The sequence below is a fragment of the Sapajus apella genome, unplaced genomic scaffold, assembly GCF_009761245.1.
Source record: "Sapajus apella isolate SASKATOON/1434 unplaced genomic scaffold, GSC_monkey_1.0 scaffold14, whole genome shotgun sequence".
Taxonomy (NCBI): Eukaryota; Metazoa; Chordata; class Mammalia; order Primates; family Cebidae; genus Sapajus; species Sapajus apella.
This window is the reverse complement of record NW_022436954.1, coordinates 31,463,902-31,486,825: the sequence shown is the minus strand read 5'-3', so window position 1 is coordinate 31,486,825 and position 22,924 is coordinate 31,463,902. Positions and strand designations below refer to the sequence as shown.

At 34.9% G+C, this 22,924-nt stretch overlaps 1 protein-coding gene across 1 annotated transcript in view; it reads right to left on the bottom strand.

Moving 5' to 3' along the window:
- LOC116555171 (doublecortin domain-containing protein 1-like) overlaps positions 1–20,340 on the bottom strand; it is a 31,389-nt gene extending 11,049 nt beyond the window's left edge. Inside the window, exons 1-3 of the mRNA XM_032283663.1 lie at positions 20,211–20,340; positions 17,549–17,667; positions 3,360–3,420 (exon numbers count right to left, since the gene is read on the bottom strand). Coding sequence (XP_032139554.1) covers positions 3,360–3,420; positions 17,549–17,667; positions 20,211–20,333 — 303 coding nt within the window. The 5' untranslated portion in view covers positions 20,334–20,340. The remainder of the gene's footprint in view (positions 1–3,359; positions 3,421–17,548; positions 17,668–20,210) is intronic.
- Between the last annotated feature and the right edge of the window lie 2,584 nt (positions 20,341–22,924).

Genomic DNA, 22,924 nt, shown 5'->3' with positions numbered 1-22,924 from the left:
CTTGGATGCCTTCTGTTTCTTTCTCTTGCCTGAATCCTCTGGCTAGGAATTCCAATACTATGTTTTATAGGAGTGGCGATAATGGGCATCATTGTCTTGGTCCAGTTCTTACAAGGAATGCTTTCAATGGCCTTTATTATGTTGAGGTATATTCCTTCTATGCCTAGGTTTTTGAGGGTTTTTATCATGAAGGAAAGCTCAATTTTATTCATCTTTTTCCACAGCTATTGAGATGATCGTATAGTTTTTGTCCTTACTCTGTTAATGTGATAAATTATATTTATTGATTTGCAAATGTTGAACCATATTCACATTCCTTAAATGTAGTATCTTTTTCCACTCCTTTACTTTCAGCCTATATGTGTTTTCACAGATGAGTTTCTTGTAAGCAGCATAGAGTTGGCATATAGCATGTTTTTTAATCCATCCTGCCAATCAATATCATTTAAGTGGGACATTTAATACATTTACAGTGAAGATTAAAATTAATATATAACGTTTTATTTCTATCATATTGCTCTTATCTGGTTGTTTTAAAAATTCTTTGTCTTTGTGATTTGGTGAGTTCTGTCATGTTGCCATTTTATCCCTTTTTCTTCCTCCTTTGTGAAATTGTTTCAAAGACCTGTAAGATTTATGCTTTTGTGTGTTTTTATGGTGGTGAATATTAACCTCTGGTTTCCATGTTTAGGATGCCTTTAAAAGAGCATTTTTGCAGCTTCAGTCTAGTTGGGATAAATTCTCTTAGCATTTGCTTCTCTGGGAAAGACTATTTTCCTTCATTTATGAAGTTTATTCTTTCTGGAGGTAAAATTCCTAGCTGAAAGTTTTGTTTCTCTTAACATTTTGAAACTAGCGTCAAATTCTCCTCTGGCTTGTAAGATTTCTGCTGGTAAGTTGGCTAATAGTCTAACAGAATTTCTTTTACATGTGACTAGATGCTTTTCTCCTGCTAATTTTAGAATTTTTCCTTCATGTTGATTTTAGATAGACTGGTGACTACATGATGTGGAAATTCATTTTGCAATGTATTTTTCTGATGAATATTGGGCCTAAGCTTTTTGCTCTTTCTTCTACTGGAGGAATACCAATGATTCATATATTCAGTTGCTTTATGGAGTCTCATACTTTTCAAAGGCTTCCTTCACTCTCTCTCTTTTTTTTTTTTTCTTTTTCTTTTTTTTTTTTTTTTTTTTGAGACGGAGTCTCTCTATCACCCAGGCTGGAGTGCAGTGGCACGATCTCCACTCACTGCAACCTCTACCTCCCAGGTTCAAGCAATTCTCTTGCCTCAGCCTCCCGAGTAGCTGGGACTATCAGTGTATGCTGATGCACCCAGCTCATTTTTGTATCTTTAGGAGAGATAGGGTTTTGCCATGTTAGCCAGGCTAGTCTCAAACTCCTGACCTCAGGTTATCTGCCTGCCTCAGCCTCCCAAAGTGCTGAGAATACAGGTGTGAGCCACCATGCCTGGCCTGTTTATTCTTTTTTATTCTTTTTTTTTTTTTTTCTGTATTTTTATCTGACTGGATTAATTCAAAAGGCCTGTGTTCAAGTTCTGAGATTCTTTCTTCTGCTTGGTCTAGTCTATTGCTGAAGCTCTCAAATGCATTTTATAATTATTTCAATGAAAATTTTATTTCCAGATGTTCTGTTCATTTATTTAATTTTTAGTTTTTGAGGCAGTGTCTCACTCTGTCACCCAGGCTGGAGTGCAGTAGCATGAACACAGCTCACTGCAGCCTTGACTTCCTGGGCTCAAGCAATCCTTCCACCTCAACCTCCTGAGTAGCGGGGATCACAGGCATGCACCACCAGGTCTGGCTAATTTTTAAATTTTGTAGAGATGATATGCCATGTTGCCCACACTGACCTCGAACTCCTGGGCTCAAGCAATCCTGCCTTGGCCTTCCAAAGTGCTAGAATTACAGGTATGAGTCACCATGCCCAAGTGCTGTTTGTTTGGAGATATATATGTCCTTGATAAACTTCTCATTAATTCTAGATTTATGTTCAAATTTCTGTATTTCTTTTACCTTGGTAAGATTTCTAAATATTAATGAATACATGATTAGTTAATTTAGGCATAATTAGCTTCATTACATTTTAGTTTTTTCTTACTCAGAGTTAGAGTAATAATAAGAGGTTTTCAGATCCTCTTACTGGTGTCCATGTCTAAGAAAGTGGGTGATATACTTTCCAGTGTCATTCTTCTCACACAGTGTCCCAAGTACTCCCCAAGTGAGATTCAGGGTTTGGGAGGGTCAAGGTGTTCTTCTGTGGCCTGATTTGCCTGAATAACATGGCTCCCCAGGGGGTGGGTATATCATAGAGATACTCACTGTCCCTCTCCCACAATGGGGATTCACTCACCATTTTCAACTAGACCCCACCTTCTCTTTCCCTGTATCTAATTTTCTTTTGCTTGTCTGTTGAGCTTCTTTGTCCTTGGATAAAACTTCACAGTGTGAACCTCTACAGTATTCGTCACCCACTTTGCTTCTTCCAAGTGGGTGAGGAATACTGGGGAAGCCTCTAGTCTGTCATCTTGGAAAACTCTAAAGCTTCTTACAGATTACTCAAGTGGTTGAGATAAGAATGTTAGTAGAAATGTAGACAGTAAACATTATTCAGATAAGTCTTAGAAATGAGAAACAGACCTTGACCTGTTTCTGTAAATAAAGTTTTACTGAAATACAGACAGATCCATCCATTAACATGTTATCTATGGCTGCTTTGCACTAAAAGGCAAGGCGGAGAAGTTGAGATAGAGATTATGTGGCCCATAAAACCCAAAATATTCAGTGTCTGGCTCTTTAGAAAAACATCTGCCAACCCTGCCATATAGTATTCCAATGAATACACAGTGTATAGTACAATTTATTTATCCTTTCTACTGCTGACATGAAGCTACCAGAATTAGTGTTGCTATTAATGTTTCATTAAATATTGTTTCCTTAATATATGTAAGCATATGACCATTTGTTGGCAAATGACTAGTAGGGGAATTGCTGGGCCGTACAGACATGTTAAATGGCAGTAAATACTGCCAGTTTTCTGAAGTACCAAATTCTTCATTTCAATGTAGAAGGAAACTGATGCCCTAAAATGCTGGGTCATTTTACAGCAATGAATTAGGAAAAATTATTTTTGACTTTAGAAAATGTGTTTTAAAATTAAAAGAAAAACACTTCAAAGGAAAGTATTGAGTTGAGTAAAACTCTAAACTTCTAGGTACAGAGTGAAGTCATATGTGCAGAAAAAAAGCATTTCTTGCTCTGAAAAATAGATAGTACATTTTATAAGAATCTGGGAATAGAAAATTTAGGCATAAAAGCTGTGGCTTATAAAGTCCTTACCTTTGAATAAATGCAACCTTCAGTTCCAAACACCCACTTCTGAGATTCATCTCCACTATGTCTGTAACAAAAAATGTGATTTAAAAATTTACACCTTTTCTCCACAGAAGCACTTGTAGGTTTTAAATAAAATGATCATTTTCCAGATAGCCTGGCAGGAGGACTGCCCACACTCTACCAAAGGTGCTGCCATCATCATTTATATTTCAGCAGCTGAAGCTTTCCCTAAGACAACCAATTTCTCTCCTCCAATGATCTGGTACCCTTCGTGGGGTAAGTGTGTACATGTGTGTGTGTTACCAGTAGCAACAGTAATCAAAACATTTAGAGAACAAATACAATCAATAAGAACATTATGGAAATTTCTGCCCACAAAAAATATCTTCTGCGAAACAAAGAAAGAGACTTAATTAAGTACGAAGATTAAAAGGATAGTATGAAAAAAGATACCATGGAAAATTAGGAACCTCAGGCACCTAATTCTGAAACAAGTAGAGAATTTTATCAGGTAATATTATATTTTCTCAGCTAAGTCTGAGTAAGAAAAAACTAAAACGTGATGAAACTAATTATGCTTAAATTAACTAATCATGTATTCATTAATATTTAGAAATCTTACAAAGGTAGAACAAAAATGAATTCAATTAAGTGTAACAGGATGTTAAACAAGACTTTTCCTACTGCCTTTGAGTTTTGACAGAAATATCAAAGGTTGAGAATAAGAGGTGTCAGGTAATGTTCTATTCTATTCTAAAGCAAGGTGCTATGTGATCTGGGAAGAGTATGGAAAGGCAGCAGTCCAAAACTAGTTCAGTACACATTAGTATTTAGCCTACATCTAGACTATATAAAAGAATATGAAGAATTCATAGGCATGTTGAAATGAGTGCTTAATAACAATGTAGATCTTTAGAATCATAACCTCAGAGGTTTTGTTTTGAAGGTCTGGACCCCCCGCCAAAAAAAAATCTATATTAACAGTTGTTTCAAGTTATTTCAATTATAAAATTCTGGGGAATTTAGATGCATGTGGTTTACAAGCCAAATTTTAAAAAACATGTACTAGAATAATGAGAGCAGTGAGGAAATGGAAAATCAAATGTTTAAACTTAGAAATAGTAAGAAATACGTTGTCTCTGGGTTCTGGACACAGAGCTTCTTACTACCTTGACATTCTTTGAGTGATAGGAGAATCTTTTGTTCTAATGAGGGGATTCTTGGAAGGCTCCTGGATGAGGGCTGGTCACCAGAAAAACCAAGTCATGATTAAATCCTGGAACTTTTAGTGTTCCTGCCCCTTCTCTTGGGAGGAAAGAGGAACTGGAGAATGAGTTCATAATCAATCATGCCTCCATAAAAATCACCAAAACACAGGATTTGGAGAGCTTCTAGGTTTGTGAACACATCTATGTGCCAGGAGGGTGGTACATCCCAACTCCACAGGAACAGGAGCTCCTGTCCTCAGGACACTTCCAGACCTTGCCTTATGTACCTCTTTGCCTGACTATTCATCTGTATTCTTTATTATATCCTTCATAATAAACTGGTAAACATAGTAAATGTTTCTCTGAGTTCTGTGAGCCATTCTAGCAGATTATCAAACCCAATGAGAGGGTCATGAGAACCCTGACATACAGCTGGTTGGTCAGAAGTACAGGTGACAACCTGGGACTTGTTATTGGTGTTTTAAGGGGAGGCAGTCCTGTGGGACTGAGCCCTTAACTTGTGAGATCTAATGCTAACTCCTGGTAGATAGAGGCAGAACTGAATTGAACTGTAGGACACCTAGTAGGTGTCCACTGAGAACAGAAGAATTGCTTGGTGTGAAAAAACATAACACATCTAATATCAGAAGTGAAGTGTATAAAGTAGAGAAAACAGTTTGCTTTTTCTGTACAAATATATTACAAAGGAGAAACAATTTGATGATTGAATAAATGAGGTGGAGGTTAGAGAGTAGTCAAAGATAAGTCTCAGATGTCAAATTAGGGAAAAGAAGAGAGACATGACAATATTAAAGGAAAATTTAATTAGGATGCAGCAGAGTGGGGCAGAGATATGAAAAATAAAAGGAGTTCTAATAGTTATGTAAAAGTGTTTAATATTAAATAAAATATCTTTCAAGGTATAACTGATCCCTAAGCTAAGGATCCCATTCTAAGGCTTTGGCAATGTAAATGTAGCTCAAAACAATGTTGGCATGAGGTGGGGTGATAAAGGTACTGGGCGAAATTGTCTTTCTAAGGATCTTTCTCTTTTTATAATTAATAAAGGAAAAGAGAAGATTTTTAAATTTTGACACTTGGGGTCCAGAACTAAAATGATTATTATGATAATAATGATTATCTAAGAAAAAATACACAGACTGTGAGAATTTGAATGGAAGTGAGGGGCTATCCCAGTTCAGTTTCCGTCTTATAGATGAATAAAATGAGAAGCAGAGAGATGAAGTGAGCTGGGTAAAATCACAGCACTAGTAAATATCTAAATAGGAACCAGAACCCAAAATGTCTGACTTAAGCTCAACATCTCAATTAGATCAGAAAAGTATAACACAAGTTATTTTGTGTAAGTGGAAGACTGAAATGGAATCAACATTTTAGTCTCACTATTATAATTGGACACAATCTCAGTGACTTAATACATATTGATATAATCATAATGTTTTATACAACTGTATTAAAATAATCACCATATACTATAACAAATTCTCCTGAGGTACTGAGAAAGTTCATATTCCGAACCCTGAATGAAGAAATAACAAAAACAATATTGCTAGTCTTTAAAGCTGTCAATCCCAAGCTTAGAAGTATACTCCTTCAAAATAATAAAAAAGAGTGATTGCTGTAATGCTTTGAGGGAAATATGTGGGGTTGTGATAAAATTTAGATCATTTTAATGTGTAAGAGCTGTAACTCAGTGCAGCTTCATTGCTTACAAGCAATCTCTCCTGTTTCATAAATTATCGTGAGTATATTTCTTCGAGATAAATAAGATGTCAAATTATAATTTTTCAAAGTATAAGACATCTGCAATTGGCAATTAACAGACTGATGCTAACCATACAAATCTGCAAAATTCAGGATTTTGTCTTTTAATTGAATTAGTGTTGCCTTAATGATGAATTACGTTGATTTCAGTTTTGACTTTCTAAACTTATGGCATCTTTTCTCAAAATTAATACAACAGAAAAGATGTCCAACAAACTGCCAACTGTGTGAGGGCAGAGACCATGCATGTCCTCAGAGCTGATCACAAGGCCTGACATGTAACAGGATATTAAAGTTATCTTTGAATAAATAAAAATGTGAATAAAGTGTCAGAATGTTACTACCCTAAAAGTTAATCATAAAGCAATTTGAAAATGTTTTAAATTTAATATATGGCTGCTTAGGGAATTTAAAAGATCTTCTTGGTAGATGGCTAAAGAAGAGAAATTATTCCTTTGTTAAGAAAATAAAAAATAATTTTGAAAGAAATACAAATTTACTAGCATTTGTCAAATTTTATCAAGCTTCAATTCTGTTCAAGCATATATTTTCCTAGAAAATTCTACTAAAAACATGTAGTCCTATATAATTTATAACCTCTAGGAACTTACTAGTAGCACTCCTGTTGGTGGTCTACTAAAATCTATAAATGTTGTCCCTAAATTTTACCAAAGTTATAAAAAAACAAATCTCATGTAGTGCCACATTAGGCTGGATAAAAAGGTATCATTCTAATTTATAATAACTTCTTAAAGAAATAAAATTTCTATACACAAAGTGTATCTGCCTATTTTTCAAGACACTGTATATGTAGAAAAATCAAATTTGGATCCAACATGCAATAATGCTCAGTGAGACTGATTTTGATAATGATGTCATAGTCTTTCCTCTTCTTGATCAAAAAGCATCAAGCTAAAAGTATTTTTTAAAAACAAAAACAAAATTAAAAAATAACAACAACATCAATAATGGAAGGAAGGGAAAATGAAGGAGCTATATTCCATCCAAGAATCAGTCATAATATCATGACATACACCAACCTAAGGTTGAGAGACTTGAGTTCTAGTCCTGCATCTAACGTTAACTAGATAGATGAACTTTAGCAGATCACTTAGTCTCTAGTGGTCTTGGAATTTTTTTTTAATAATGATGATATTCTTATCACAGCCATCACTATCACCACCTCTATTACCACTAGCATGTGTGTAAATGTCTCTATAGGTGATATAGATATGAATTGGATAGTTATAGATCCTACAGGACATCTATAAAACATAGATATGTATGTGTATGTGTTTATACACTCATATATTCATCATTTCCTGGTAACTATATGGAGGACTGTTATCATGCTTCAGGATCACAAATTTATTTTCCCAGACAGCCTCAAATGGCTCTGATGTCTACCAACACTACCTGGAACAAAAGTACAATGCATGTAGAGGATGGGGAAAGGGATTTCCAGTCCATAATTCATAACATAGTAAGAACAGAGACAAGTTCCATTCAGTAACCCACATACTGTGAAACTACACATGGACAACTTTCTATTTGATGTTGACATTTCTAATGGTATTATCCGTATGTGTGAACACAACTTCTGTCTGCTGCTATTCCTTAGCTGCATTTGTTGGTTCTATTTAAAGGTGTCCGTAAAACAGCGTGTGTTTTTAACCTAGTCTGGTAATGTTGGCTAATTGTCACTCCACTTTTAGCAAGACCTAAATTGCAATTAAAAAATTGATGTAAAAAAACATAACTGAAAGATTAACCCAAAAGATGGTAAAGATTACTTGAAATTGGACTGGGTTCCATGAAAGTCTGAAACTTCTTTTATGGATCATCTTTAAGATAGAATATTCAGCTCCATATTTATTTTGATTTAAGAAGTATACAGACTAAAGATAGAAAAGAGGTCTCCTTTGATGGGTCCATTACTCCATTGATTTTATATGTAGGGGCTGCAAATTCAAAAGTCTTTATGGACCAGACAGGTATTAGAAATACATGAAGCAGTGAAAGCCAGTGTGAGGGCTGCTAAAGGGAATGGTGGAGAATATGGCAAACTAGGGGACATATGTTCCATTTAAAGGGGACATCACCACTCAGCTCCTGCAATACTGGTGTCATGACAGAATTCAGGTCCAATGCTGCCCATTTTTCAGATATTTTTTCAAGGAAAGCCTGAAGTATGTTACTTTTTGTATGAAATCTTCCTATTTCTATAGGCTCATGACCAATTCAAAAATTGTAATAATATGCAAGCCAAACAAAATCTACAGGTTAACAGTTCTTAACCATTATAATCTAATCTTCCTCTGTGTATGCCTGTGTGTTCATGTGTTTGATATTACCTTAGTTTTTTAGCTGAACACTAAAGTCCAGATATCCTGCATATCTGCATTTCTTAAAAATGAAGCAATATCAATATTGAATGGTGCTCAAAAAAATAACTTTGATTCAACTAGTTTATCTGTAAGGTGTCCAAAATATCTTTTGGAAAGAAGCATTTTTAAATGGTTTTTAAAATGGCTAGGTCACTTGGTAATGACATCGTTGGTTTAACTTTCATCCATTGACAGATAGATGTACAGACAGAAAAAAATATATTAAAAGAGAAAATATGCACAAGCACTTGCTATATTGAATAAGATGATTAACACCAAATGAAGCATAATTGAACTAATGAGGCATGATATGTTTATAATATTCTTTGTGAGTTGTCAAGTTGCTACTTTAAGTACTAGTTCTATTATTTCTAGCATATAAAGGCTATGTCTTGATTCATAGCTTTTGTTAAAATCATGTCATACTACTTAGAAAAAGAGAAAAAAATTATCTCTAGAAATTGCTGTCACATGAAGATATTTATTGTTATTTATAATGAAATATGGTTACCTTAAAAAAACAAGTCACAAAGATATTTTAGATATCCTGGAAAAGATGAATGTGTTTGAAATTACCCAGAGGTGAGGTAAGCTCTAAAAATTTGGGTCCTTACTGCTTTCTAAAAAATGAAATATAACTTCATAGTGAGTGAGAACTTCTAGTTTTCTAAATTTCCTATTTTGCCTCCACCTTGGATTTTGCTTTTCAGATAAAGACAAGTTAAAAGGTGAACAGGAGAGATGATCCTTACACAATTAGGAAGATATGCCTTTGTATTAATGCAACTTGCCTTCAACTTAAGTACTTCCCTCCCTCTCTTCCTTCCTTCTTTTCTACATTAAACAAAATCTTTTTAAATTTTTGTTTGTTTGCTTGTTTCATGAACATCTCTTTCCTTGCCCAAGCTCTCTCCTCTACAAGCAATAAGAACATGGAGTCTTCAGCCTCGGCCCACTCAATTCCATGACAGTCTTGAACAGAGTAGAAGCAGACCTCAACATTTCATCACTGATCTGGTCTTAACCTACTGAGGTAATGGGCTTAGCCTCAATGCACTAAGGCCAGATCAGCTGATGAGACGTTACAGTACTTTCAGTATTTGCTGTGCCTAAGGAGAGTCCTGGGCATGAAGACTACTCCCATCAAGCTATCCATAACTTTCCAAACACCTGCCATTTTAACCTAGGCCATTGATCAACTGTCCCGTGGAGAAAGGCCTTCTCTCACTGGCTCCTTCTAAAGTAATCACTTAGTCGTTCCTTACTTATCATTTTTATTTTTTCTTGATTTGTTTTTAAGTTAAAAAAAAACAGCTTTATTGAAAAATAACTGACATACAATATTGTACAATTAGTAGGCACATATTCAAAGTATAAAATTTGGTAAGTTTTGAAATATGTATACATCTGGGCAAGCAACACAACAATCAGGATAATGAATACATCCACATATATCATGCAAAATAAATCACTCTCAAAGTTTCCTTATTCCCTTTTGTAATTTCTCCCTCCTGCCCCTTCCCCATCTTCCTATCTTCAGGCAACCACTAATCTGCTTTGCATTACTCTAGATTAGTTAGTGTTTTCTAAATTATATATAAATTAAATCAAACAATATGTACTTTTTTTGTTTTATTTTCTACTTTCCTTCAGCATAAAGGAAAGAGTTTATCCCTTTTTATTGCTGAGTATTTTATTGCTGGGTATTCATGCATGTATCAAGAGTTTATTCCTTTTTATTGCTGGGTATTCTATTGTATAGATTGTTTATCTGTTCACCTATGGATGGACATTTGAGTTATTTCTAGTTTTTTCTGTAGGCTTTTAGAAATAAAGCTGGTAATAACACTGATTGATTGACACAGGATCTTGCTCTGTCATTCAAGGAGAAGTGCAGTGGTGCAATCATGGCTCATTGCAGCCTTGATCTTCCAGGCTCAAACAATCCTCCTGCCACAACTTCCTGAGTAGCTGGACTACAGGGACACACCACCATGCTGAGCTAATTTTTAATTTTTTAATTAAAATTTTTTTAATTTTTGTAGATACACGGTCACACTATGTTTCCCATGCTGGTCTCAAACTCCTGGCCTCAAGCAATCCCTCCCCACTCAGCATCCCAAAGTTCTGGGATTACAGATGTGAGCCACTATGCCTGGCCACTATGAACATTTATACGTGAACAAAGTATACATTCTTTGTATCAATGTATGCTTTCATTTTCTTTGGCATAAATTTCTAGGGATAGAATGGCTGGGTCATAAGGTAGACAGACAAATGCTTAATATTTCAGCAAAGTATAAACTGTTTTCCAAAGTAACTAAACCATTTTATATTTACACCAACTACTTATGAGAGTTGTAGTTATCCCACATCCTCATCAAAACTGGGTACGGTCTAGCTTTTAAGGATTAGACATTCTAACAAGTATGTCAGGATGCTTCATTGTAGGTTTATTTGGCATTCTCCTAATGAATAATAGTGTTGAGGCTCTTTTCATATGCCAGTTGTATATCTGCCTTGTTAAAGCAACTGTTCAAATCATTTATCTACCCATGTTTTCTTGAAGTGTGTGTATGCGTGTGTGTATGTGTATGTTTCAAAAATATATGGTTTGCAAATATTTGCAACTTATGTGTGGCTTGTCTTTTTATTCTCTCTTCATTCACTGTTTTTCACAGAATAGAAATTTTTAATTTTGATAAAGTCCAGCTTGTCAATATTTTTGTGGATCATGAGTTTGGTGTCATATCTGAGAAAATTTTGCCTAATACAAGGTCACAAATAGTTTTGCCTAAGTTTTCATCTAAAATACCTACAGTTTTAGATTTTACATTTAGGTCTATGATCATTTTTAGTTAACTATTGTTAAGCTATTCTTGCACTCTTGGAGTAAACCCCACTTGGTCATGATATATATTTGTATAAATTATTGTATTCCATTTGCTAAATTTTTGTTAATAATTTTTTGCACTTATAGTCGTGAGAAATATTGGTCTATGATTTTCTTTTCCTGTAATAACTTTCTGTAGTTTTTTTGTGATCAGGATAATGCTGACCCCCTAGAAACAGATGGAAAGTATTCCTTCTTATTTCTTTTCTAGATAAGATTGAGCAGAATTGGTATTTATTTTTTCTAAAATGTCTGCAGAATTTCCCAGTGCAGTTAGTGACGTAATCTGGGTCTGGAGTTTTCTTTGTAGGAAGGTTTTCCATGTCTTTAAGAGATGTAGGACTATTCAGGTTTCCCATTTTTTCTGTAATAGGCATGGGTGGTTTGTGTCTTTTAAAGGAATTGGTCTTTATCATTTAAATGACAAATTCACTGGCACATAGTTGTTCAAAATATTCCCTTATCATCCCTTTAATAACTGCATATCACCTCTCTGATTCCTGATGCAGGTAATTTTTGTTCTCTCTCTTTATCTGAACAATCTGCCTAGAGACTTATAAGTTTTTCTGATCTTTAAAAAAAAAATCAGCTTTTAATTTCATTGGTTTTCTCTATTTTTTTTTTCTATTTTATTGATTTCCACTCTAACTTCTATTATCCCATTTCTACTGCTTACTTTGGGTTTGACTGGCTTTTACAGTTCTGGAGAGTGGAAGCTGAAGTCGTTGATTTGATAGCCGTCTTCTTTTCTTATACAGGCATTTATATAACTTTCCCTCTGAAAACCTTAGCAGTGTTTCATAAATTTCAATATGTTGTTATTTTCATTTTCATTCAGTTCAAAATACTTGCTAATTTCCATTTTGTTGTCTTCTTTGATTCATGGGTTCATTAAAAAAATATGCAAATATTTAGGAGTTTTAGAGAAAACTTCCCACTGTTGATTTTAGTTTAACTCCATTATCATCAGAGAACATACTCTATATTACTTGAATTTTCTTAAACTTATTTAAACTTGTTTCGTAGCCATAATACAGACTATTTTGGTTAACATGCCACGTAATTTTAAAAAATGCATCTGCTGGCTGGGCGCAGTGGCTCACGCCTGTAATTCCAGCTCTTTGGGAGGCTAAGGTGGGCAGATCACAAGGTCAGGAGTTCAAGACCAGCCTGGCCAATATGGTGAAACCCCATCTCTGCTAAAAACACAAAAATTGGCTGGGCATGGTGGCATGCGCCTGTAGTCCCAGCTACTCGAGAGGCTGAGGCAGGAGAATCACTTGAACCTGGGAGGCAGAGGTTACAGTGAGCTGAGATTGTGCCACTGCACTCCAGCCTGGGCTACAAAGTGAGACTCCGTCTTGAAAACAATACAATGTGTCTGCTGTTATTAAATGCATTTTTCTATAAATATCAACTAGGTAAAGTTGGTCAATAATGTTATTCCAGTAATCTATATCCTTACAATTTTTTTAACTTGTTCTGTTAATTATGAAACAGGCTATTATTATTGCTCACTAGAGTTGTAGATGTTTCTCTTTCTCCTGGCAATTCCATCAGCTTTCACTTCAGGTATTTTGAAGTTGTGTCATTTTTTAAAAAATTAGAATTGTTATGTTCTCTTGATAAATTAGCCCCTTAATCATCAAATGGCCCTATTTATCCCTAGTAATATTCTTTTTACTGAAGTCTACTTTATCTGACATTAATATACCCATTCTTACTCTCTTTGGATTAGTTTTATCATTGTATATGGTTTTTCATGAATTTGCTTTTAACATATTTGTGTCTTTATATTTAAAGTTAGTTTCTTTTTTTTTCCTTTTTACAAATAAGACTTTTTATTTGCCACTATTATAAGTCTGAACTTGAAACAGATTCTTGAACTGGGGGTTCATACCCATCAGCTCGTTCAACTTTAGCACCTGTCCAGAACCACCGCTTTCACCATGCTCCATGAGTTTTCCCAATTCAAACTTGAGCTTCTTTAGCATTTTTACTTTTCTAACAAAGACATCATGGAGAGGATAAATAGATTGGCAAGCCTTTTCTATGTCTTTTCCAATGCTGTCTGGAATCAGTTTATTGACCACTTTTTTCAAGTCATTTGTCTGCACCTCTTGGGTCATGATTTCCATCATCTTCTTCCAGATTTGGCATACCTGTTGGTGCTGAGCATAAGAGGCCTTCCATATCTGATTGTTGCCTTTTTTAGTAAAACCAACACAGAACAGATGAAGCAAGTAACCATCGGTAGTCTTTACATCAACACAAACTTCAATAATTGTCTGCCATTTTTTGACCATGGAACACAGTTTGTCACGGGTAAGATCCATGTCATGGAAGTTGGTCAGGCAGTTTTTGCCCTGAACATCTTCAGTAATCAGCTCGAATTTCCTATAAATGCAACTTCATCATTCTGCAAATCAGCAAGACTAACTTCAAACACTCCACCGTTGAGGCCAACAGATGCAATTTTGGTTTCTTGGGTCCTGGTGACTAGCGTCTTTCCACATTTCTTATATTGAACATAGCAGGTGCTTTCACATCATACCAATCTTTCTTGGAAAATGGATCAGACACTTTCTTCTTGGCACCCTTTTTGCTGCCTTTTGTAAGGTGCTTGTTCTTGCCAACCACCACGGTGCTGCTCAGAGAGCCAAAAGGCTAAAGTTAGTTTCTTATAGGTAGCATATAGACAAATTTGGTTTTTCATCTAATCTAACAATGTCTGATTTTTAAATGGAGTGTGATTTTTACATTTAGATTATTTATATTTAATGCAATTATTGATACAAGTGGCTTTAAGTCTACCATCTTGTTATTTGTTTTCTATTTCTGTTCCTTGTTCCTCTTTGTCTTGTTTTGGATTAATTATTTTTAATATTTCATTTTTTATTTACTTTTTTGGTTTCTTAGCCATAACTTTACTATTTTAATGATTGCTTTGGTGATTATATATTTTTAACTCATAATCTACTCTCAGTTGATATCATATCATTTCACAAATAGTATAAAAATCTTTCTTCCCTATTTCTCCTAGTAGCATTTGTGTTATTTCCATCACACATAATATTTCTACATATTATTTCCACAATGTATTATTATTAGTAGTATTGCTTTAATCAATTATATCTTTTAAAGAGACAGAAATAATTAGTACTGTGGGGTTTTGAGTTTTTTGGGGTTTTCTTTGTTTTTTTGTTTTTTGAGAATAATCTCACTCTGTTACTCCGGCTGTAGTGTAGTGGTGCAATCGTGGCTCACTATAGCCTCAACCTTCTGCTTCAGCCTCCCAAGTAGCTGGGACTACAGGTGTGGACCTTCACTGAATCTAATTTTTGTATTTCATGTAGAGACGGGATTCTGCCATGTTGCCCAAGCTGGTCTTGAATTCCTGGGCTCAAGCTATCTGCCCAGCTCAGTATCCCAAAGTGCTGGAATTAAAGGCATGAGCCACCATGCTCGGCCTAGTAGCATTGTTATATTACCTATATAGTCACCATTGCCAGTGCTCTATATTTCCATCTGGTATCATTTTTCTTCTGCCTGAAGGACTTCCTCTAACATTGCTTGTCATGAAGATCTGCTGGTGACAAGTTCTTCAGTTTGTGAATGTCTTAAGTTCTTTATATTGTCTTAATTTGTGAAAGACATTTTTATTGGGAAAAGTTTTCTATATTAATAGTTTCCTCCTCACCTACTTTTTTAGTATTTTAAAGATGTTCTTCCACTGTCTTCTTACTTGCATTGTTGCCAACAAGAAATCTGCTGTCAGCCTTATTTTAGTTCCTCTTGTACATAACATGCCTTTTCTCTCTGCTTTTAAGATTTTCTCTTTAATCACTAATTTTAAACAATTCTATTATAAGGTGCCTTGGTTTTGTCTCTCTGTGCTTCTTGTGTCCGGAATTTGTTGAGTTCCTTAAATCAGTGGGTTATAGTTCTCAATTTTGTATATAGAAATAGTTCAGACATGATTTCCTTCAATATTTTTCTGTTCCTTGCTTTAACCTGTCAGAGACTATAAATACTCAGAAATTAGACCATATGAAATTTCCTCACATCTCGCTGATGCACTGTTCTTTTTCTTAAGTATTTTTTTTCTCTCTGGTTTTCCTTGTGAGTAGTTTTGTTATCTTCTCAAGTTCACTGCTATTTTCTTCCACATTGTCTAATCTGGCATTAGCCATGTTCAGCATATTTTTTATAATATAGTTTTCATCTCTAGAAATCTAAGTTTTTTTAGATATTCTATGTATTTCGTTAACATGTTCCATCTTTCCTCTAGGTTCTTGAATATAGAGAACACAGTTAAAACAACTGTTTTAATGTTCCATCTAGTAATTGTATCATCTGTGTCATTTTGGGGTCAGTTACAATTGGTTGATTTTCTCTTTAGTATAACTGTGGACTAAATGAGCTGAAGTATAACTGGCTCCATGTTCTATGATTTCACATTGGCATTGGCATTGCAAGTTCATGCTCTAGTTTCTAGTACATGTGTCTCTAGTTTACAAACCTCATTCTGCTCCAGAAATCTTATTACCCAGTCTGCAAACAGCTCTATATCAAACTGAGACTTGCTTTAGCGTTGTCTGCCACTGCTTAGGAACTATGTATGTAGGACTCTTTTAGCACTGAAGAGTTTGCATGATGCCAAGCTACCATCTTCCTTTCCCATCTGCCTGAGTTTTTCAAGTGATGTACCCTGCTCATCCACTAAGGTATTTGCTACCACTTGGCACTCACTGGCAATTGTCTGACTGGACTTCAACTGACAGGCAGTGTAGTGCTGTGGCAAAGTGTCTACTTTCAGGTTATAGAGGCTGACTCTTTGGGTTTGTATTCCTGCCAAATCACTTAGTAGGTATGGCCTTGAGCAAGTGATTAACTTCTCTATATCTCAATTTCTTTACCTGTAAAGATAATGATAGTACCTACCCTATCAGAATGTTGCAAGAATAAAATTGGACAATGCAATTTAAGGATATTAGAATAGCATCTGGCTTAGACATTTTGTTGTTAGAGTAAGCAGCGCAGTGTGGATCTACACTGGGAAATTTGGCTCTATAGATCACATTCTTAATCATTACATGACATCCTTATATCTGCTTTGCATGTTAGAGAAAATTTCCCTTCTGCTTTTATGACTGGATCAACTGCTCTCATTATTTAAGCCTAAATACATCCTATGTGCCTATCTAGCCAGAAGTACCTGGTAATGGCTTTTTTAAGTCCTGAAGTATGATAGGAATTGTTTTTCTCAGCACTAACTGAAAACTAAACATAAAAGATCAAGAAAAAAGAAAGTGACTAGGAAACAATATTTTGAGACTCTTGGAGGTAAATCAACTTTCTTCCTCAATCTGTTTACTTTTAGCTGTGTCTTCCTAAATCAGAAAAATTATATATATATATATAACATATATATATATGTTATATATATATATATATATGTTATATATATATATATATTATTTTATACACACACACACACACACACACACACACACACACGAAGGACACTTATGGTCCCTTACAAGCCAGCATTTTTTGGTCTCTGTGATTTTTCTTTCACAGTTCAATATTTTATATTCAGAAGATGGAAAAAAAGTTAAGAATATACACAAATATTTGAGATTTTTAATTAGCGATCAAAATAAATATAAAGAAATTAGTTCCAATAATTATAGAGTAAAGCAGAGGTTGTTTGCAACAGAGGTATATGTTGAAGGCCAACATTTCACCTTTTCAAATATTTTTAAAACACTACCAAACTAAGTGGCATATATTTTCAAGATTCCTTTAGATTCAGAAATGAATACTATTACTATGAACACAAATTCACAATGGAACTGTTCAGAATTCTTGAAATTAGCATTTATTATCTTGAGCTAAATAACTCACAAGCATTACCTTTTCTGTAGGATTAATTTATATCCTGCCAGTGATGTTCCCTCAGCGGCCTTGACTCTGACAGGATGACCAATAGCCAGGCAGCCCTGAGTTATCGCTCGGCTCAGGATCATTCCAGTCTTCCAATGAATAGAGAGGGGGGAGAAAGGTCTAAATAAGTTAAAAGAACCAGAAAATTCAACAATGTGTCACAAATAGTGAGGTCATTATGCCTGGATAACCCTGGATATTAACAGTTGCCGAAAGTGAAACACTACCCACAACTTAGCAGTCAGTGAGCCCTGCTCAGAATCAGTAATCTTCTGTCCAACAAGGGTGGCATTTTACAGTTCAGCGCAAAATAAAACAGACCTTGATATCTTCATTTGTCTTTTTTTTCTGTGCATATTTCACAGTGCAGCAATTTGGGGTCCATCACGTGTCACTTGCTATAGTTATAACTACAGAGCTTACTGGAAATATATATGCACAGAAAAAAAAAAACAGTGCAGTGAACTGAAAAGACTGAAACAAATCCTTAACCTTTGCATCAATTTAAAGTTTTACTCTGGGTCTAAATATCATGGGTTAAACATTTTAAGGTGGTTTGTGAACTGCTTTTGTTTTAAATGTTAGGATTTTCTGCCAAGGAAATTAAAGGGAAATATTGCTGGAAGGGCCATTTAATCATTTTCTTACTTACTGAAACAATACAACATTTTTTATAAGTGATAACTACAGAGAAATTTGTCAACATCTACTGGAGATTTATGGCATGTAAAATTCTCTCCTAATAGATGAAAGGATTTTTAAAAGAGGAAGTGAGGGTTCAATCTTAATGGATTTTCAAAATTGTTTTCTTTTTAGCATTTAACTTTATTTTTCATGTGTTTGCAGTGTGGAAAAGAAACGCAATGATGACTGATGACTGATGACTTTTTTAGAAAAATTTTGGTTTTAATAAGCACAGAATAAAATCCTTTTTTGACCAAGTTTGTCTATACAGAAAAAAGAACTAGTTAGGGTGAGGAAAGGCAGCCATCATTTATTAAGCACTTTTCATATACCAAATACCATGCTTGAACATCACACATGCTTTCTCATTTCATCTTCACAGCAACTGTGCAAGGCTGGTATGACTAACGTCATTTATGGAAGAGAAAGCAGTAGGTCAATGCAGCTAAGTAACTTTCCCAATGTCACACGAGATATTTCAATTATTTAAAAACTCCAAAAGTATACTCTTTTGGTAGGCATTTCAATTATTTTTGAGGAGATTTTAGACAAGTACATTTTTTCTGCTATCATGAAATTCTAGAAACAGATACACTGGAATCAAAGAATATGGGATCTGAGAAAGGACCTTCCATAGCAACTGATCCAACTCTTTTTGATAGAAGACTAACAACTAGATACCATGTGTGACTGTCTGCTGTCATACAGCTATTCAGTGGGGTGCTGAGACTATAACACTTCCATCATGCTCACAGGTAAGGCTAATAAGTAGGAGAGTTTTATATTACAATGAAAGTTTTGAAGTCAAAAAGACCAAGAATCTTTCCTCTGCTATTGCTAACCTCAGTTTCTTCAGTGGTATAATAAAAACCTGCATAGTTCCTATAACATTAAATAAAATAATGAATGTGAATAAGGTACCTAATGTAATGCCTGACACATAATAGATATTCAACTAAGTGGAGACGTTATTATTATTAAATCAGAAACAAAATACCATGTAAAAAGGGTAAATTAACAGAGTCTCCAGGCTGAAAAATCCAGATTTCAGGAATAGCTCATGTAAACTTATTCTGCTTTGATATATGAAATAAATAATATGTCTTAGTACCTTTGTGTCTTAATTATTCCATATGTTTATTTTTAACTTTCATAGAATTAAAGAACAACAATTAAGGGTAATCCAAAATTTCATTTGAGAAAATCATGCCAATCTTCCCTCCTCCCAGCAAACTTCACTGGGTGACTTCACATTCACAAGAGTGCTAAAAAGTAGCAAAATAATCTGTGATGAGGGGCTACAGGGAGACACAAGAAGGATAGGTGTGAACTACACCATCTCTTTTCAACAAAAATACATATTTACAAAATGTACTATAGTAGTAAGATAAAAGGAGAGGAAAATTTTATGTTCTTCTATAAGTCATATCCAATAATACAATAATAAAGGGAAAATATTAAATATTACCAATACACATGAACAAAATGTGTTAGGCAGTGTTCATGTTTATACTCGGGGGTTTATTTTAAAAATATGTCCTTGCTAAGATGATATGCAAAGCCGGTATATGCTGCTAATCTACCAGACTCAGGGAGGCTCAGGGGTATATCTCAAAATGAAGACCCACTAGTAGAAGCACATTCACACAAATCTCATGAAAATGATGAGTCTGTGGACTGTAAACAAATTCTATGTTTGGTTTAAATAGACTGTGAGGTATAAACTAATCAGCAGCATGTCTGATAGTGAACTGAATGCTCACTTGAGAATCTATAGAAGTCCTGTGGGCTAGACAATACCAAGAGCAGAGACAGCATTTATAATAGCCAACAATCTATCACGTTTTCACTTGTGTGTTCCTGTGCATGAGAGCACCGGGTACCTGTGAGTGCGGTGAGCCAGCCAGTAAGGGGAGTTCACTCAGCAAAAACAGACACTCTTAGGTACCTTGGTGATCAGCCACACACTGGCTTGAGGCCACAGGATTGATGATTCTGTCTGACTCCTGCTGCTTGCTTCACTGCTTGAGAAACTCCACTTTCCAATGGAAACTGAGGCATGAAGGACCATATTGGGATCTACCTATATCATGAGAAAAAGTATGCATTTTTAACTTATAGTCTAAGAGTTAAAGTCCTCAACACACTTACCCTAAAAAGTTATCCTAGAATGTTATTTATTCTGATTGATATCTCTTTTCAAAAAGTAGCATTCAATCCCCTTTAATTCAATTCAATCAATACTTATTGACCACCGACTCTAACATGCCAGACCCTAAGCTATGTGGTGTGGAACATTATAAAATATTTTTCCTGCCCCAAAGAAACACACAACAGAGTAGCGGCAATTTTTCTCTCTCTCCCCACCCACTTTTTATGTTAAGCTCCAAATGAATGATTACATAGTGTTATTACAGGCATGCAAAAAAATGATATGCTCATTTCTGCTGGAGTAACCTAAAGGTAGAGCATCTTGAAAGAGGTAACACGTAAACCTGGCCTTGAAGGATGGGGACACTTTGAGAGGAATAATAAAGAATAAAAAGGTATTCCAAGTAAAGGCAAGGAAGTTTAATCAATGTGTCTTAGGATTTGCTGGTAGACTCAAAAAGTAAATTTGTCCAAACTGTAAAAAGTGTCAAGTGTAAAGCTATGGAGTCAGTTGAACAGTAGGGAGCCAGTGAGAGCTTTCAAACTATCTAGCTAACAGCAGATTTTAGTTAGGTTGATCTGGTAAGGGTAGAGGATAACGGATTGTAGAATGAAGACATCAAAGGTAGGGAAAATATCTGGGAGTTCATACAATCTCCTAAGAATAAAGGAATATGAGCTGAGACTTTAGAGATAGTTATGGGGATGGACAGGAGGGTACTGAAGGGGGAGACATTGCACCCACATCTCTTGTGTTCCTTATCAGATTACATATGTCAAAGGTGTTGTGCACCTTCTAGCATTTCTCACTTAGAACCTGGTTGTCAAATTATTAGGCACTCCTATCACCTGTAGGAATTCTATTACTTCATACTGAATAAATCTTATCTCCTAAATTATACTATCACTTTCACTGAGTAATCATTCTAGGATTTTTAGTACCAATATTTATTTGTGTATGCTTACAAGAATATGCCAATTTATATTTAAAACCCAATAAATGATGTTGCTTCAATACTATCAATTTATTTTCTAACACTAAAACTTCCATGCTATATCTGTGCTAACGCTAGATATTGCTGAGTAGAAAATTATTTTTTAATGCACAAATTAAATGATGATTTAAAAGGAAAATTTTTACAAGTGTGATCAGGCAAAATCAAAAGGATAAAACCAATTTACATGGTAATTATTCTATAAGGAAAGTCACTTCTCAAGAGAAGAAAACATCATATTACTCCTATATGTGAAAATGAAATTTAAAAAAAGACAGCAACACTACCACATAAGCAGATTTGACTTATAGCGCTTACAGTGGCTGGCCGGATTGTGGAGGGGAATCCCCACAGTTTCTGATCAACGATAAACTACATTCTACTAATCCATTCGCCACAGGACTCAGCATTTAAAGTAGCACTCTTACTCAACCTCCTAACTCCAAGTTGCCAACACACTTAAAACTCTCCTCTGCAATTGGGCAGAAGATTGTTTTGACTGAAATTAGTCAGACAGAAGAACCATACTGCCAACTGCTTCTTTGTACAGCACCTGCTGCCAGCGCCTACATTCTTGTTATCGCCACAACATGGTTTAATCTTTTAACAGTTGGCTTATTGGTGAAGAGTGAAGGGATCCTTTGTCTCTGCCTTGGGCTGGCACCTAGTATTAACACCATGCTGTTCTTCAAGAGATATTTTGCTGGACAGTTCCCAAGTGATTCTACATAGAGCAGACACAGCAAGGCCCACTAACTCAGCTTTATTTTGTGTTACTTAAAAAAATAAAAATTTCTGCCAAGTCTGGAGTTCTGATATGCTTAAAACTGACAATGGCCATTAAATTTTTCTTCTGTGGCTTCACTTTTTAAATTAATTTGATAGCTTAGCTTTAGACCAAATGAAAGTTGGAAGTTAAGAATTATGAAAGTTGGGATTGAAGAAAAAAAAAAGTGCTCTGACAATCTGCAACATAATATGCCATATGTATGTGTGTGTGCACCCATGTACACACATGCATGTTCATATGTGTATAACAGCATTTAGATTGAGACTGGTATGTAAATGTATACTATCATATGTGCCACTAAAAACATTTTTAAGTCTTCTTATTGAAAATCAGAAAAGAAATACTCTTTCATCCTTCTAAGTACTTATACACATAGCTCCCTTAAGTGACCGTTATGATTTTGCTTGTCTGAATAAACTGTGCTGATATAGAAGCAGTCAATGATAAAATAATGCATATACATGCTGGGCCAGTTAAAACTTGTTTATTTTTTTTTTCCAAATGGCTAATGAAGGTAGAGTAGCCTTCAACATTTTTGTGCAAATTCAAAATAAGAAAAGAACCACTTATGATCATCTCTTGCACATCTACTAAGAAACAAAACACAAGACAATAAAATGTTTCATGAAAGAAGTTCATAGAGCACAACCCTCATTTTGAGCAAATTGTTTATTCTTATTGCAAAAAAATTTTACATGATGTTCACTTTTGATAATGCATTTAGGG